A 17,169-nucleotide genomic window follows, 5' to 3' on the forward strand; every position below is an offset into this window, starting at 1 on the left:
ATATATATATATATATAGACACACATAAACATACAGACAGATGTAAACTGAGAACTTAGAGGCTTTGCTTTTAAATTTTAGCCATGAGATGGGTATGATAATGTAAAACTCACTAGCTTATAAAAGAACAGCTGGAATAAGTTAAGTTTACCTGCTCAGATGGCTAAAGCTTTTTTTTCCTACTAATATTTGTGGAGAAGACACTTAAAGTTTGCATTGTTTTTGACAAGTAATCTTATGGAAGCTGTGGACTAGATTTTGGGCAGGGGAACTTCTATAGCAGTTTGTATTTTTAATACAGCCTCTTTTTCCTTGTTTTGAAATTCAATCTTATAGACTGGGGATGGTCGAGATAAGAGTTCCTGGGAGAAGACTGGGTAAAATATTTACATCTCAAAGATCCAGGGAAAGAATGCAAGTTCCTCCAAGGAGGAATTTTATCCCTAAGGCCAGAATTTTACAATACTTACAAGCCTTTGAGGTAAATAGGGGAGGTTTTAGGATTGGTGAGAAGGATAGGTGAACACTGAATTGTGTTTGGAGACCATTTCTGGTTTTGCAAAGATTTGTTAGATAAGGACATTGCTCTTAATTCCAGTTTAGGGGAGAAGGCCTGAAAAGTTCCTATCAGGCTTTGAATATTAGCTTTCAGTTTGGCCAACTTCTGTCTACAAAGCTACTTTGAAAAAAATCCTTTCAAATATCTTGTCAGTTTTCAGCTGGAACAAACAGTAAAGGGACGGACAACATGAAATTTTCTTTTCCTCTCTCAACCAGGCACTACAGACAGATTCGGGATAGCTGACTGGTAAGAATTCTCACCCTTTGCTGGCTTCTGCCAGTTTTCCCAGGATCCCATCTGCAGGCTCTGGTATCCACCAGAATTTAGCAAGATTTCCCATTAATTTTAATTTCCCATTGGTTGTTCAAGGGAATAACATAGCAGTCTACCAGAAAATCCTTCAGAGTCTCGCTGTTACTGGCCACAATCACAGTTCTTTACCTGCCGCACAAGAGGGGCCAAATGAAAACTGGAATGCCAAGCTTATGCAAGGAAAGAACGTTTATTTTGGATATCAGCTGGGAGATGAGAATGAACCCTCAAATTTTCTTGTCTCATCTCCCCGAAAGATGGGAGATGAGGGGTTTTTAAAGGGTGCCAGGAGTGTTTCGTTTGTAGGGATTAGGGTGTAGCCTGTGGCTTTGGGTGCTTTCCCACCAGCCTGTGTTCGGCCTTGTAAGGCTGCTTACAGTAAGGGGGAAGTCTGTGACCTTGCAGGTGGCTGTCCTTGGCTGTCTGTCTTCATGGCAGATAGTGGATTCTGGAGCCAGGAAGCCAGGGAGTGAGCAGGGAAACAGTGCTTTGGTTTTAACCACATATATGCTGGATTTAACGTAGAGGAACTGATATCAGGGCCGGCATCACCACCAACTGCATGGAGCCCATATGGGGGCCCTCCTTGAGGGTAGATATGGGGGTGTCTGTAAGGCTACTAACTTGGCAGACTTTGTTTATGGTCTTGTAGTCTCTTCAGAGTGGAAAGGCAATTCAGAGAGAGGATTGCTGTGATGAATACTCGAGTAAGGATGAGAGAGGGAGCAATAGGAGTTACGTCAGTCTTGCAGTCTTTTGTTCCAGGTACCTTTTATATCTTTAATTTTTTATTAGCCTTTTTTAATGACTTTCAAAGAAGCAATTTTGGAATTTTGAAGCCTTTTAGAGGCTTCTGTATGCCAGTTAAAATCGATATCCCATTCTGTTTGTTTGATTTGGGAACTCTTGCATTTGAGTGCACTTCTTAAATGAATTCCCCCAAGGGCTAGCAGTAGTTTGGTAGGATCCTGGCTGCAAATGGAATTCAACCCACATTTCTGTCCAGCAATATCTACTCCACAAATGAGGTGCAACCCACATTTCTGTCAGGCTGTGTTTTGGGGCCCACAACCTGACAGTTACCAAGCCAAGTTCTCAGGACACTAAACAATGATCTTGTCTAATTGGAACATTCTCCGCAATGGCCATTGTAACTCTAGTTGTTTTTAGTAAGATTTTGCCATTTTTGTAGGTAGTTATAGCTTCCAGGACCAGAGTTCTTAGACGTAAAGCAAGCAAGAGTCCCAGAAGGTGGCATGCTCAACTCTTTGGAGTTTAAAGATACCACTTTTTTGGCTAAGCCTTGGGTCTCTTGCGGCCAAACTAATACCTAAGAGGGATGTGCCACTGGGTTGGGGATCAGGTGGTGTTTTACAGTGTACTTCATTGCATGGAAGTTTTCTTGAGGTTGGCAGGTGACCTAGTGTCAATCTAGCCCATTCCATGACCAACTTATCCTAACACGGGAATCTTTGAGTTAGATGGTGAGCACTCTAACAGCTTGTAAGTGCTAGGCCCATGCCCACCAATTTTATGGCTTTCAGCTTTTGAGATTCCCATTAGCAACAGCCTTTACCTCATATTCACATTAACACAGAGGAAACAGAACTATGGACACCAGCAGTAACCAAAGAGACGGTACTGCAGATGGACCAGAAAAAAAGAAGAGGCCTTTGGTACACACCACCAGCAGTCCCCAGTGTGGGACTACGGACTGAACCAGCAGACTCCAACAAATGAGGACTGTGAACTAACCAAGGTCAAAGGACTCAGGTTACAGGTGGAACCATCTGCTAGCTCGAAGCCGACCCACTAAGCCCTGGACTGGAAAGCCAATCAGATCAGAAGCTATATGAGAAGAACTTACCCATGGCTCTTGGAACTGGCAAGAAAGACAGAGACTTCAAAGAGTTTGTGGGTAATGTGCCTATGTTTCTCTTTTTTTTTTTTTGAGGAAGATTAGCCCTGAGCTAACTATTGCCAATCTTCCTCTTTTTGCTGAGGAAGACTGGCCCTGAGATAACATCCATGCCCATCTTCCTCTATTTTATATGTGGGATGCCTACCACAGCATGGCTTTTGCCAAGCAGTGCCATGTCCGCACCCGGGATCTGAACCAGCGAACCCCGGGCCACCGAGAAGCAGAATGTGCGAACTTAACCACTGCACCACTGGGCCGACCCCATGCCTGTGTTTCTCATTGGCCCCAAAGCCATCAGAAGTTTCCTTCAGATCCCACCACTGCCACTTAAGTTAATTACTCAACTGAGTAAATTTTAAAGATCTTATTGGCTTTATTTAACAATTCATGAATTGAGCAGCATCCTGTCTAGCAGAGGGAAAGAAGCTCCAAAGGACTGTACAAATGAAAACTTTTATAGGCAGAAGGAGGCAGGACCAGGAAGTTATTCTAGCAAAGTGCTAATTGTTTCAGGCAAAGTCACCTTCCTTTGGGGGATGGCAGGGGTCTCTTGGGTGGATTACCTCACTAGTGCTGATCGGATAATTCTGGATGGACTGGTCAAGATCACATTCCTGAGAGAGGCTGAAACTGCAATTAGGTTAGGTAGCAAGTCTTGGTTTGGTGATGTGGGCTTAGCACAAGTGACTCTGCAGGGGAGGAAGACATTTTCTCTACCCGCTCTGGGTCCTTCTGGCCAGACAATGAATTAAATTCACATGAGACAGAATAACAGGAGAAAATTAAACAAAGCTTTATAATATGTCTACATGGGAGAGGCTCAGGCAAACTGAGCAACTCTGCCAACTGGCTGAGGCTACCTGTTTAAGTATCTCCAGCTACAGACAAGGAAGACATTTGGAGTAGTGGTTTGGGTCTTCAAAGTGGAGGAAGGCAACTCACATGGAAATGGAAAAGCAAATGTTTGGTAAATAGAATTTTGATAAGAGTGAGCTTAGCAAGGATCCTCCCAGTCTACCAGAACCCAAAGTTATCTATGGTGATGGCCTGTCCTGGGGACAGGCCTTTATTTTAAATTTCTTTTAGGCAGTTAGTGGGGAACGGTTGAACGTTCTTGCTGAGTCTGAGCCTCTATTATCCTCAGCTAGAAACAGTCTGCATACCAGAGTGGCGCATCTTGGGGCGGCCTGCCCTGAACCCCATCAACTCCATTTTGGGCCTGTCGTCTCTTCTTTCCCGTGGGAAGCAGCAGATCTGGTGGAGCCCAGCCTCAAAAAGGGTAACGCCCTTCACCACGCATCCAGCCTGCTTTCAGAGAACAGCTTGTTTATCCCCTGGGTTTTCCTTATTAGTGACCTGCTTGCCTTATTGTTTACATCCAGTTTTCACTTCCTAGGCTTTCTCCTCTTTCATCAATTTCCCTTTTAAAATTTATGGATGGGATGGGAAACAGTGTCAGAGTACAATTTAGTAAAGTCTATTCAATGTTTTTTCTGAATTTAAATTCCTGGGTCATTTTACTCAATTGCTAGTTGACCCTTATTTTATTGCATTCATCAAGTGTTTCAGATTAGAGTTGGTTTCAGTTGAAGATGTCAGCATACCCAAAACAACTGCACCTTATATATGACAGAAAGTTTCTCTCACCTACAATGAAGTGTGGAGATGAGCAGTTTAGGAATGGAATGGAGCTTCCTCAATCATCAAGGACTCAGATCCTTCTGTCATGTTAACTCATCATCCTCCAAATATGTTATATTCTACCTCATAATACAATATAGCTGCTCAAGTACAAGAATCATGTCTACATTCCAGTCAGAATGATGGAGCAGAAAGGGGATATCAACTTCTTTTAAGGATATTTTCTAGATCTTGCGCTTATGCTCAGATGCCACTTGCCAAAACTTAGTCCTATGGGCTATATATAGCTGCAAGGCAGTCTGGAAATGTACGGGTTTTTTTTTTTAAGGAAGATTGGCCCTGAGCTAGTATCTATACCAATCTTCCTCCATTTTGTATGTGGGATGCCGCCACAGCACAGCTGGATGAATAGTGCATAATTCTGTGCCTGGAATCTGAACCCCGCGAACCCCAGGCCACCAAAACGGAACACATGAACTTAACCACTATGCCACTGGGCTGGCCCCTGGAAATACATATTTTTAAATTCGAGGTGACCTTGTGCCAGCTATAATTGGGGTTTAATTACTAAAGAAGAAGGATAGAACGGCTATTGTGAATGAACAGCAGTCTGCGTCAGTAGGTAATACGGACTTCATGGCAAGGCCGAAGGGCTCTAACAAGGCAAGCAGTAGTCTTTGTAAAGTTATATGGCCATCGCTTAGAGAGAGTGTTCTTCATCACGTCGGATCTTGCCATGGTGCATGTCTGTGTTGACTCACAATCAAAGCTCATTCTACAATGTTTCACGACAATTTCACCTTTTAAAAATGTATATTACTTTTATTCTCATGTAATCTGCATGAAGCCTCCTTTTCTGGCCCTGTTTTTTCTTGGTGAGGTAGTCGAGAAACATCAACTCAATATGTAAAAAATAATTGAAGAAACAATTTAAATCTTTTCTGAATTATCTTGACAAAGACCAAAGAAAATCCACTCCTAACATCTGCAGAACTCTTTGAAATCATCTTTCCCAATTCTCCTAAAATCTTGCAACCACACAACACTGTGTGCGCCCTTTTTAACTCCCCACAGCTCTTCCCCCAGCCTAGGGCTGCTGACTTTGGTATTTCCACCCTCCTCCCTCATCTCTTGGTCTCTTCCATTAGTAACTGTCTGCCCATTCTTTCATGAAGCAATCAAACCAGTCTGAGTACAACTTGTGTACCTGACCTACTACCCCAGTTATCCAAAAAGCAATCGGCATTAGAGCAAATCGTCCTTAATGTTCAAAGGTCTAGAAGAACGTGTGATTTTATTATTTTATTATTATTTATTAATTTATCCAAACTTGGACACTCATAATAAAATATATAGTCCTATAATCCTTTATATGTAATTCCAAAATACAAAAAGCTTTGAAAACAAAGTTTTCTTCTAATTTATTTGACGGCAAAATCTGACCTGAGCTTTGTGAGGATTTTTATAGTCTCTATATAACACACTTAGTGTGAATGTTTTTGCATTTAATGGAGAAATATTAGTAAAACAATATTATAATCGATATAGTAACTTTCCAAAGTCCTAACAATTCTGAATCTGAAATAAGCCACTGAGACGAAGAATTATTTACAATTATTTCCTGTAATAATGTTGTATTTTATGCCCATGTTTGTGTAGGAGTAAACAAAATTGTCTTCCACTTTTTAAATTATTTATTGTACAACCATTATACACACTGATCCTGAGGAACATGTGTTATTGCTCAAAACATGGAACTGGGAGAGATCACTGGAGAAATTTTTCGGTGAATTATTGAGTATTGTCTAGCAGACCCTGTCTGGGGAGTATTGATTCCCTCGGGGTGTGAAATTTCGAATGACTCTCGGTTAATTCGGCTTGTTTACAACTCTGTAAAAGTAGAAGTTAATTTGTAGAAAAGGGTGGGAATGCAAATGATTCTTTTCTGAGAACAATGCAGATGATTCCTGATCATAGCAAAACAAATGAGTTTTGTCCAGCAAAGACTCAATTAATTTCCATCAGTTAGAAAAGCTGATTCCAAATATTAGAGTTTGTTGCCCTGTATGATATTAAGCAGTTTCGCATCATTAGGAACGTCGTTTCAGAATGCCTTTAGCAGACTGACTATATAAATCTCTGTTGCTCAAATCCTTTGAATTAGTTGTGGCATCTTAATGGTTCCCTCATTAATTAGTGAGTTGAGTAAAATCTTTGATACATTCATCTTATATTTACATGAGTGTCACGTTATTAACTTTTTGAAAATTACACTTTAAAAGGTGCTTGCACTATAGGGGCTCAATTATTAGTTGAGCAAAGACAAGATATGGAAAAACCATAAACAGAGTGTACCATAAGTGATAAATTGTCAGTATGGCTTTGAGAGGCTGTGGTAGTTTCTGGGTGACTGTGTTCTTCTCATTTACCCTACGTTGCTTTTATTCATTTGGCAGACAATTCTGCTTTGCATTATGGAGTGCAGAGGAAGGGAGTACAAACCCGAGTGAGATACAATCGCTGAAATAGAGCTGTTAACAGGCTAGTGTGGGAGAAAGACATGAACAATCCTTACGAAGTAATGATAATGGGTGGGGAAGAGAATAACATTTGAGATCTTACTGTGTCCTTATCCTTTATATATATATATATATTTTTTTTTTTTTTTAAGGATTGGCACCTGGGCTAACAACTGTTGCCAATCTTTTTTTTTTTTTCTGCTTTATCTCCCCAAACCCCCCCCCCCCCCACACACACACACAGTTGTATATCTTAGTTACAGGTCCTTCTAGTTGTGGGATGTGGGACGCTGTCTCAACGTGGCCTGATGAGCGGTGCCATGTCCATGCCCAGGATCCGAACCCTGGGCTGCCGCAGTGGAGCGCGCAAACTTAACCACTCAGCCACAGAGCCGGCCCCTGCTTTATATTTTTTATGATGCTGTATATTTGTTATTTTATTAACACCTACAATTTTGTAGGAATTTTGCCCCCATTTTATAACTGGAGCACAGACAACCAGCTAACCGCTGTAATAGTAATGAACAAGAAGCTATGGGAGCCCAGAAGCAATTTCTCATGCTTTAATTTCTGAGATCAAAGCATTTCTCTCATCTCGCTCTTAGCTTATTTGGTTGACTCTGGACTCGGGCCAAATCCTGCCGCGGAAGGCCCACGGAACGGCAAGCCTGTTGCAGGCCTGGCTGGTGAGGACGGTGTCGCCGCAGAACGGTGGAGTTCTTCTGAGGTTTGGAGTCAGTCAGGACCAGCTCCTTGCTGAGAAGCCAGAAATCTGGAAGGTCAGAGATAGGTAAGGTTAGCTTACCTCTTAAGCTTTCAGTCTTGAGAGCCGCTTGCAGCCCTCAGATATCCGATATCTGAGAAGGGGGAGGAGGTGGCACCCAGAGTGGCGTGTTACTTGGGAGAGTGCCAGGGCTTGGCACCGCCTCCTCCACCCACAGTGCTAGAGAGAGTTGCGGAAGGTGGACGGTAAACGCTGGCAAATATTGACAGAAGTGAAGGCCACGCAAGACCATTTGGCGTAAGTCTGTTGCGGAAGGATAAGCCTGCAGTTCAAACGGACTGGTCAGCTGGATTTGCATGAACAGAACCTGCGCAATTTCTAAAACTGAGTTTTAAAACTGGCAGCTCTTTTACCAGCCCTGTGGGCTTTTGTGAAGTCCCTCCCTGTCCCAACTTCTTACAGCTGTTCTTGTTTCCTGTGGTAGGATTTTTTTCATTCCTTTCAGAGAAGGGAAATCAATATAACCCCTTCTCTAGGAGGAAAGTGGTTAGTCTGATCTTAAGCAGTGTTAGAAGATATATTTTGATCCAAACCAGGTATCTGGGCTGGGTTAATTCCAGCCTGGGACAAGGGATCGCTCACAAGATGTTTTTCCGGTTTGTATGCTATCTCGTGGTTGTGTGGCTGATTCCTGCCTCAGATGGTACGTATGCTTTTTTTCAAGCTCGGCTGACAAGACTCTTGATAGCAGTTTGTGGGTTATGAGGAATTCTATCTAGGATTGTAATGAAATTTAAATTAATGAAATTATTTCCTTTTTTGAAAAATCTCAAACTACTTAGCCTAATGCTCTGTACTCAATAGGGGCTTAGTAAATATTTAATGATGATTCTGCCCTGTGAAGTGAGTGGTCACCTGTTTACTTTCCCCTTCTGTTCTGGGAGCAAAAAAAGTACCCATTTTGGAATCTTGAGAGGTGTTATCTGTTACAAATGCCAGGACTGCTATTTTGAAATCTTGAGAGGTGTTATCTGTTACAAACGCCAGGACTGCTATTTGGAAAGGGGAATGTTTCTTCAGGAATGGAAACTGATGGTTGAATTTGAGTGAAATTCCTCTTATCGTTTTGAAAACAAAACTTTGGGAATCCTTGGGGAGGGAGGGATACGGAAGCACACAGGCCTGGAAGAGTACAAGGAATCAGAATCAGTAATCCAACAAAATGCACTGGATGGGGAATCCTATAAGGGCTTCCTCACAGCGCATGGTGTGCCAAGTGACTCTGCGTTCTTTTTCCTTCCAGCAGAGAGCTGTCTGTACAGATGGAGAATAACTAGTCCTTGTCTTTTTTGTTGTTGTTGAGGAAGATTAGCCCTGAGCTAACATCTACTGCCAGCCCTCCTCTTTTTGCTGAGGAAGATTGGCCCTGAGCTAACATCTGTGCCCATCTTCCTCTATTTTATATGTGGGACGCTGCCACAGCATGGCTTGATAAGTGATGTGTATGTCTGCGCCCAGGATCCGAACTGGCGAACCCTGGGCCGCCAAAGCAGAGCATGCAAACTTAACCACTGTGCCACCAGGCTGGCCTCAGTCCATATCTTTATTATTAGTATTTTTAGGAATAGCTGGATTAGTTCTCTTTTATACCCAGAGTACAGAACACTAATATGTTTATTTTTTATTCATATGACCAAATTCACATCTTTTTGCATTCTCTCCTCTTTTTCCACCTGGGAAAAACAAAACAAAACAAAGTAAAAAATGACGAGTAATATGTATATTTGGCAGGATGAAAGGGAAGAAAATATCTGCCTCAAACACAGGCTCAAGAATTTTGAGCAATGCTTAACATAACAGGATGATGAGCATGCTCTCGGTAATTTCCAGTCATGCTTAATTATCTTTAGTAAGTTCAAGTGCCAATTGTCACTCTTGTGCATGACCAAGACCTTTTCTGCCACACTTAGGCCAACCCAGTGTTTTCTCATCCTGCCCTGATGTGGTTTGGTACCAGGTACCAGTCCCCATTAAAAACTGCATTTGTAGCTCTAATTTCCTGTTTTCTCAATGAAGCCTGACAAAGTGTAACCATTGCTGTGGTGGGCTTCAGCCTAGCCCTTTCAGATCACTGCCTGCTTTCTTCTTCAGCGGGCCACTGTCCTGACCCTGTGCTGGTGAATGGTGAATTCAGTTCCTTGGGGCCTGTGAATGTGAATGACAAAATCACGTTTAAGTGCAATGAGGACTACATCCTCAAGGGCAGCAATTGGAGCCAGTGCCTAGAGGACCACACCTGGATGCCTCCATTTCCCATCTGCAAAAGCAGTAAGTGTAAGAGAAACAAGCACAAATCCCAAAGATACTGATCAGCAGTGACAGCCTAGGCATTCGCCACATCCTTGCGATGCTTTCCTCTTTTCCATGTCCGGGAAGGGTTTAGGATCTAGCACACAACCAGGAAACAAGTGGAGCTCACAGAGCCAAGCCTCAACTCAAATGATGTATTCCAGTGAAATGAATAGCACCTTTTTCTTTTCTCAAGTAGGAGTCCTGTCCTACTTATGTCCTAGGTCCGACATAGGGTAGTTTGGGGCATGTGACTATTTTTTTTTTTAATTTCAAGATAGTGACCTAAAGTTTTTATTTGAGAAATACACAAAAAAGGGGGTAACCCAACAACTCATCCATTACAAGATTATATGAAATAAGAGTTGAAATACCTCTTTCTATCACTACAATTCACAGCTCTCACAGGTAGTTATATGTGTTTATTTCATGACTTTTTTTATGTTTATGCAGACGTTTTAAATAAACAAATGCACACACACACACACCTGCACACATATATACCTACTAAAATGAGACTTTGTTATATATATTTTGTGTGTGTGTGGATGTGAGGAAGATTGGCCTTGAGCTAACATCTGTGCCGATCTTCCTCTATTTTATGTGGAATGCCGCCACAGCATGGCTTGACAAGTGGTGCTATGTCCGCACCCAGGATCCAAACCTGTGAACCCTGGGCCGCCGAAGCAGAGCACATGAACTTAACCACTATGCCACTGGGCCAACCATCGATACCACATTATCTTGATTACTGTAGCTTTCTAGTAAGTCTTGAAGTTGGGCAGTGTTAGTCCTCCAACTTTGTTCTTCTCCTTCAATGCTCTGTTGGCTCTTCTGGGTCTCTTGCCTCTCCATATAAACTTTTTTGTAGACAACCATAAAATAACTTGCTGGGATTTTGATTGGGATTACATTGGAGATTCAATAGCGATAAAAATGAAAAGAGCTGAATCTTGACAATATTGTCTTCTTATCCATGAACATGGAATACCTCTCTGTTTATTTAGTTTTTGTTTGATTTTGTTCATCAGAGTTTTAGAGTTTTCCTCATGTGGATCTTGTATGTATTTTGTTATATTTATACCTAAGTATTTAATTTTTCTTGGGTGCTAATGTAGATGGTATTATATTTTTAATTTCAAACTCCATTTGTTCATTGTTGGCAAAAGCAATTGACTTCTGTATATTAATCTTGTATGCTGCAACCTTGCTATGATCACTTATTACTTTCAGGAGCTATTTTTGTTGATTCTTTTGGATTTTATACATAGACAATCATGTCATCTGTGAAGAAAGACAGTTTTATGTCTTCCTTTCCAATATATATACATTTTATTACCCCTTCTTGCCTTATTTCATTAGCAAGAACATTCAGAACTATGTTGAAAGGAGTAGTGAAAGGGGACACCCTGCAAATATATTTTTTGGAAACTGATGAGTAATGTCTATATTTGGCTGGATCAAAGGGGAAGAAGCATTTTGTCAGAAAGTAAAATGTACAGCAAAGTTACTTTAAGTGAGACAGCATTAAAATGGTAAATTATAGTTATTGCAATTAGTATACCATTAAAATAGCTAAGTACTGACACAGAAAAGTAAAACCGTTTATTTTAAACTAGTGGGAAAAGTCTGTATTCAATGGTAAAGGGATTATTATCTAATTAGAAAAAAACAAAGTTAGGACTCTACTCACACCTTACCAAAAATAAATTCTGAATGGATTTAAATATATAAATGTAAAAAGCAAAATTACTACATTATTAAAGAAAATATAAAAGAATATGTTTATTATCTTGGAATGGGGAAAGTCTTCCTAAGCAATAACATAAAGCCCAAAGGAAACCAAGAAAATGGGCAGATTTAACTAGATTTTAAAAATCAAGCTTCTATATATTAAAAGACATCATAAAAACTAAAAGACGTAATAGACTTGAAGAAAATATTTGCAATATATTTGATGGTAAAAGAGTTAATATTTCTAATGTACAAAGACCACCTAAAATTAGTAAGGAATAGACAACCCAATAGAAAAATGGTAAATCTTAAGCGTAGACAATTCCAAAATTAACCCCAAACAGCATTTACAAAAGGATATTGAATGTTACTAATAGTTATGGAAATGTATATTAAAATTAGATACAAGTTCTTTGCTGATCAAATTAGCAAAGATTAAAAAATCTATTTCATCTCTTATCTTTCAGGATATGAGGGGCTATGAGAGCCACTTCTGTCAGTGACAGAAAGTGACATAACTCTTTGGAAGTATTTTGGCAGTAGCGTTAAAATAATAAATGGACATGCAGTTTAAAAGCACCAACCATATATGCTTATTTAGGGACTTTGGGGTTACTTAAAACATATGTATATACTCAGTGCACATATACCAAATGCGCATCTGTATAAACTACAAGCATCTATCATTTACATCATTAGCTCAACACAGGTTTAAAGTGCTTATTTCTTCCAGGCCTTTTCTGTTTTACTCTCCTTTAATACAGTAGTTCCTACTCTAGCTCCCAAATGAAGGATCTCTGTCTTTTTGTGTTAGTTCATTGCTCAGTTCTAGGGGACGCTCCCTAGGTTCCTAAATAAAGCAGATTCTCTTCTGTTTAGACCCAAGATCCATGTCATCTCCTTCAGTTCAAAACTATACTCCTAAAAGCCACGAGAAGAACCGGGTCTAACTGGAATTCTTTAATCAACTCGTTAAAGTTCGTTTTTCGTTTCCTCTATACAACTTTTGAACTCAGTTTTTGATCTTTTAAAAATTACTTATTAAATGCTTAAGTAATCATCTCTGTTGTAGAAAAATACAGAAAATAAAAGAAAAAAACATTTAATTACCTACAAACCTACCACCCAGGGATAACAGAGTGCTGTGAAATATAATTTTCAGGCTTTTTTTTCTGTTCATATATAGTTTGTATGCCTATGTTTTACAAAAATAGTGTTATATTATACATACTCTTTTATGCTTTGCTGTTTTTGCTAGACTATTTGTTTTCAAGAGCTTTATGTTTCAATAAATCTACATTTACATAATTATTCTTAATTTAGCCTTTAATCTTGATCAACATCTTTGGGCTCAAACAGTCTCAGAGCTGAAAGGGAATTTAGGGATAATATTATCTAAGCTGCTTGTCTTATAGGTTGGGAAGGAAGCCAAGGAGGAGGAAATGGCTACTTTAGTGCCACGTGGTCAGTGGAAGAGGCAGAAGCGACACTCACAACATCTAGAACCTCGTCCAAGCCTTTCCCACAGTTTTACAGACTCCCAGTTCTGTTCTCCTTTTTCTGCAGCTGTCATATTGCACAACTGTGTCCCACAGGGGATGTCAACATGCATCTGAGCTCACGCTATTTATCTCCTGTCTCAGGGAGTTAGTCCTTCCACCACTACCTATGGTCTAATTTTTCTTTATTTGTACACTGACAATTAGCATCTCTACAACTTAAATTTCCTTTCCTCAAGCTCCAGCCTGTCGGAAAGTACTCTTTAATTGCTAGCGACTCAGAGGGTAAGCCGGGGGAGGGGGCCTGTCCTGACCGGACAGAAGGAAATGAGTGGAGAGCACATCCTCAGGTCCCGCCTGTGCTGCTGTGACGAGGCCGGTGCTGGCATGGACGGCTGCACTTGGACTGCACAACTCTCACACCTACATTCATTCCTGTCTCTCAGGACACTGTGGCCATCCCGGGTATCCAGCTCATGGCTGTTTTAAAGGAGAAGACTTCACCTCAGGATCTACCATAACTTACTACTGTCAAGAGAAGTAGGTGTACGCAGCCTTTCAAATGCGAGATCTCGCCCATTGATGGGGAGCATTGTTTTTGGGAATGACCCAGTTTGTCTCAAATTAGTCCCCTGATTGCCTCCTGCTTCAGGATTCTGAGCTCATTCTGATTTCGAAAACTACTTTAGCCCACTGCCAGCTCTCCCCAGTCCCTAGAAGACAGACTGGTCCTCCTATTTATCCTAATTACAGTACCGTTTTTTTTTCCTCTTAGTTAAGACAAGATAAAATATTAAAAATGTGTGTTTTTCAAAAAAATCTCAGAACAAAAAATTGAAAGAAATACGGAACATGTGGAAGTGCAGAAATAGAAGAATTTAAAGTAGAGATCATTTTTTTTTAAAGATTTTGTTTTTCCTTTTTCTCCCGAAAGCCCCCTGGTAACAGCTGTATATTTTTTTAGTTGTGGGTCCTTCTAGTTGTGGCATGTGGGACGCCTCCTCAGCATGACCCAATGAAGAGTGCCATGTCCGCGCCCAGGATCCGAACCTTCGAAACCTCGGGCGGCCAGAGTGGAGCGCGGGAACCCAACCACTCGGCCACGGACAGGGCAGGCACCCTAAAGTAGTGATCTTTAAAACATCCTGTTTAAAGTCCAACCTTCGTTTAGACTGCCTGGTCACCCAGCTTACAGATCTCCTAGTATTTTTTTTCTCTTGCCTCAATCTTATTAACTCAAAGTCATGTGGCCTCACTGGCACTTCAATCTTATTATCTACTTCCAAGGACTTTGCAGTCAACTCTCAGGTTTTTCTGATTAAAATCTGCAGCTCTTTTTTAGCCAGTTCTCTAAGATTTATTTGAGGGCTGTCTCTAGCTTTCTACTCCCTTTTAGAGCATAGATGACAGATGCTGTTTTTAAGTTATTGAATGATGAAGTTCTTCTTCCCTCACCCTCCCCACCCAAAAACTGTTCGCATAAACACACATATTTAGAATTTCTCACTTCTCCATGTTTTACGGGCTGACTCATCATTTGGGTCCTCTCCACCCTGAAGGAGAGCAGTTTTGCTTTATTACTGTTTTGCAATCCTGAGACAACTTAGGCATGCCTTCAGGTTCCGGGGCAGGGAGGATCCTGTCACAGTATGAGATACTGAAACACACTACACAAAACCAGCCTTGGTTGCCCAGTTCAGGAGTGGGAAAGGCAAAGTGTTCCTGCAATTCTAATTTCTGTTCAGGTACCACTTAGTGGGCACACGGGACCAACAGTGCGTTGACGGGGAGTGGAGCAGCCCACTTCCAGTCTGTGAGTTGATCCAAGAAGCTTCCAAACCAGCTCCACAGACCGAGTGCGAGAAGGCACTTGTAAGTAGAAGGCTGTTGGTGGTGTTCACAGCCGTATCTCCAGGGCCCGGGTCGCTCCTGGCACACTCCGTAAACATCTGTTCAGTTTGGGATGTCTTTGAGCGCCTTGGCCTGATTGCAGAATGTGGCTCGTAAACTGTTAACTCCTACTTTTATATTTGGAAATTCCCATTCTCCACCATCAGCACAATTACCTCATGAGGCCCTGTTGGCGGGCGTTGTTGTCTCGTGAACTTTGTACCACAAGGTGCATAAACTCATGTCTTAGACTTAAAAATATTCCTGTGAAACGTCTCTAAAATTCTTGTGGACTTCAAAAGGCACTGAACAGATCAATTTTTGTTGAGACTGCTCCTTTAGTTTATATTAATTACTGGGATAATAATAACTACATTTAAGCCAGAAAATTTAAGTGACTTATCATGTTGAAGACCCAGGTCTCTGCTTAAGCCAGCCCGGCTCTGAGCCCCGGTCAGGGACCGAAGCACTACCTCCCGCCCTCAAAGTGGATAGCTAGGTCTCAGTTCTTAAGTTGTAACTTAAAAAATTTCTTCTTTCTGCCGCTTGACTTTCAGGAGAGTGAGGAACTTTGTAAAGCCATAAAGAGCTATATGCAAAGATTACAGGAAAACGGCTTAACAATGGAGGATCTAAAATATTCTCTGGAAATGAAGAAAGCTGAGTTGAAGGCAAAAATGTTGCCCTGACATTGTAGCTAAACCAACTGGGTAATTGAAATACACCTTTGAATAAATTTTTCTCTTGGTTCTGAAATTGGTTTCAGATTTGTCTCTCATTGGACTGAAATGCAACTTCTTAGTAACCAACTGCAGTTGTATAATGCACTGTGTGTGTGTCTTTGCACTGTGTGTGTGTCTCTGCACGTGTGTTGCGCTCAGAATGTGGAAATGCCCAGTGTGGTGGTTGTTTGTGTTTAAGACCAGAATTAGCAGCACATTAATGGGGAGTGAAGGGTTTAATTTCTTGTCTATAAGGAGAATAGGAAGCTCGAGTTACAGCTAAGGGTGTGCCTGGTATTTTAATATGAGACATGCATGATGAGGCAAAAATTAACCTCAAATTAACCAAAACTTATGAGGCAAAAATTAACCTCTGGTTTTGTGAAAATAGACTCGTAGCAGTTACATTCTTAAAATGACCTATTGAGACAAAAGTAGAATTAGCACCCAAACTCTTTCCTGGATGTCCCCTACATCCTGTTTATGAAGCCAGGTTTCCAAATATCCTGCAGTAATGTTGCTTACTGTCTTTTGAGTGAAACCCAGCCCTGCGTGGTAAATGTGAGATGGTGCAACTTAAGCGAATCTATTTCCTTCTCCTTTTTAGAGGGCAGAAGAAGCAAGAATCCTAAGGTTTTCCTGTCAAGATGTCATAGTGAGCCAATATGACAAGCTGCTCCCATCTCTCACTGTGACCTCTACTGAAAGCACATAGGAAATCTGGGTAAAAAACAAACAAAATACATAGAAGAGCTTGAAATGATGGAAAAATCTCTAGGTGGAGTTATGAAGGAGAATAAGAAATGGACTCTCAAATAGCCCAGTCTCTCAGTAGATGCAGATATGTATGTAGACATCATTAATTCAAGGTGGTTAGAATGAAATAAACACCTTTCACTGAACGTCATGCTATTTGGGAGCTCAGATGTGAAGAGGATGACTTCCATCTGGGAGGAGGAGGAGGCAGGGAAACTATCAAGGAAGGAGTCCCAGCTATTTGCGCCTTTAAAAGTGAGCAGGATTTAGAGACAAAGATTAGGGAGGAGGACATTCCAAGTGGAAAGATTTGAGAAATGTAGTAAGAGAGTCACAAGCTTTTAAACCATGTAAATCCACTCCTACGATTAATCTAATAGGAGCAAAATGATTTTTGATTTGAAGCTGTTCATTACATACTAGCAAGACCTTGTGAAATATCCAATCTTAGGAAAATTTTTAATAAATTATGGTACAGCATATGCAAAGCAGCCTTTTACAGTGGTAATTATGAACAGAAACGTCTTAAAATATAAGCTT

At 40.9% G+C, this 17,169-nt stretch overlaps 2 protein-coding genes across 2 annotated transcripts in view; both read left to right on the top strand.

Annotated features, from left to right (window-relative positions):
- The first annotated feature begins 7,583 nt into the window (after positions 1-7,583).
- Positions 7,584-17,169, top strand: part of C4BPA (complement component 4 binding protein alpha) — a 44,681-nt gene continuing 35,095 nt past the window's right edge. Inside the window, exon 1 of the mRNA XM_070591456.1 lies at positions 7,584-7,745. The gene's annotated coding sequence lies outside the window, so the exon portion shown is untranslated. The remainder of the gene's footprint in view (positions 7,746-17,169) is intronic.
- C4BPB (complement component 4 binding protein beta) lies at positions 7,889-15,907 on the top strand. Its single transcript, XM_008532008.2, has 5 exons — positions 7,889-8,382; positions 9,831-10,007; positions 13,708-13,801; positions 15,007-15,133; positions 15,709-15,907. Exons 1-5 carry the CDS (start codon positions 8,325-8,327, stop codon positions 15,838-15,840), a joined length of 588 nt encoding a protein of 195 aa, XP_008530230.1. The 5' UTR covers positions 7,889-8,324; the 3' UTR covers positions 15,841-15,907.

Source organism: Equus przewalskii, chromosome 23 (assembly GCF_037783145.1).
Source record: "Equus przewalskii isolate Varuska chromosome 23, EquPr2, whole genome shotgun sequence".
Classification (NCBI taxonomy): domain Eukaryota; kingdom Metazoa; phylum Chordata; class Mammalia; order Perissodactyla; family Equidae; genus Equus; species Equus przewalskii.

Coding starts and splice junctions, on each gene's coding strand:
- C4BPB (XM_008532008.2), top strand. CDS start 8,325: ATGTTTTTCCGGTTTGTATGCTATCTCGTGGTTGTGTGGCTGATTCCT. Junction 8,383..9,830: donor GCTGATTCCTGCCTCAGATG/GTACGTATGCTT, acceptor TTTCTTCTTCAG/CGGGCCACTGTCCTGACCCT. Junction 13,802..15,006: donor ACTTACTACTGTCAAGAGAA/GTAGGTGTACGC, acceptor ATTTCTGTTCAG/GTACCACTTAGTGGGCACAC.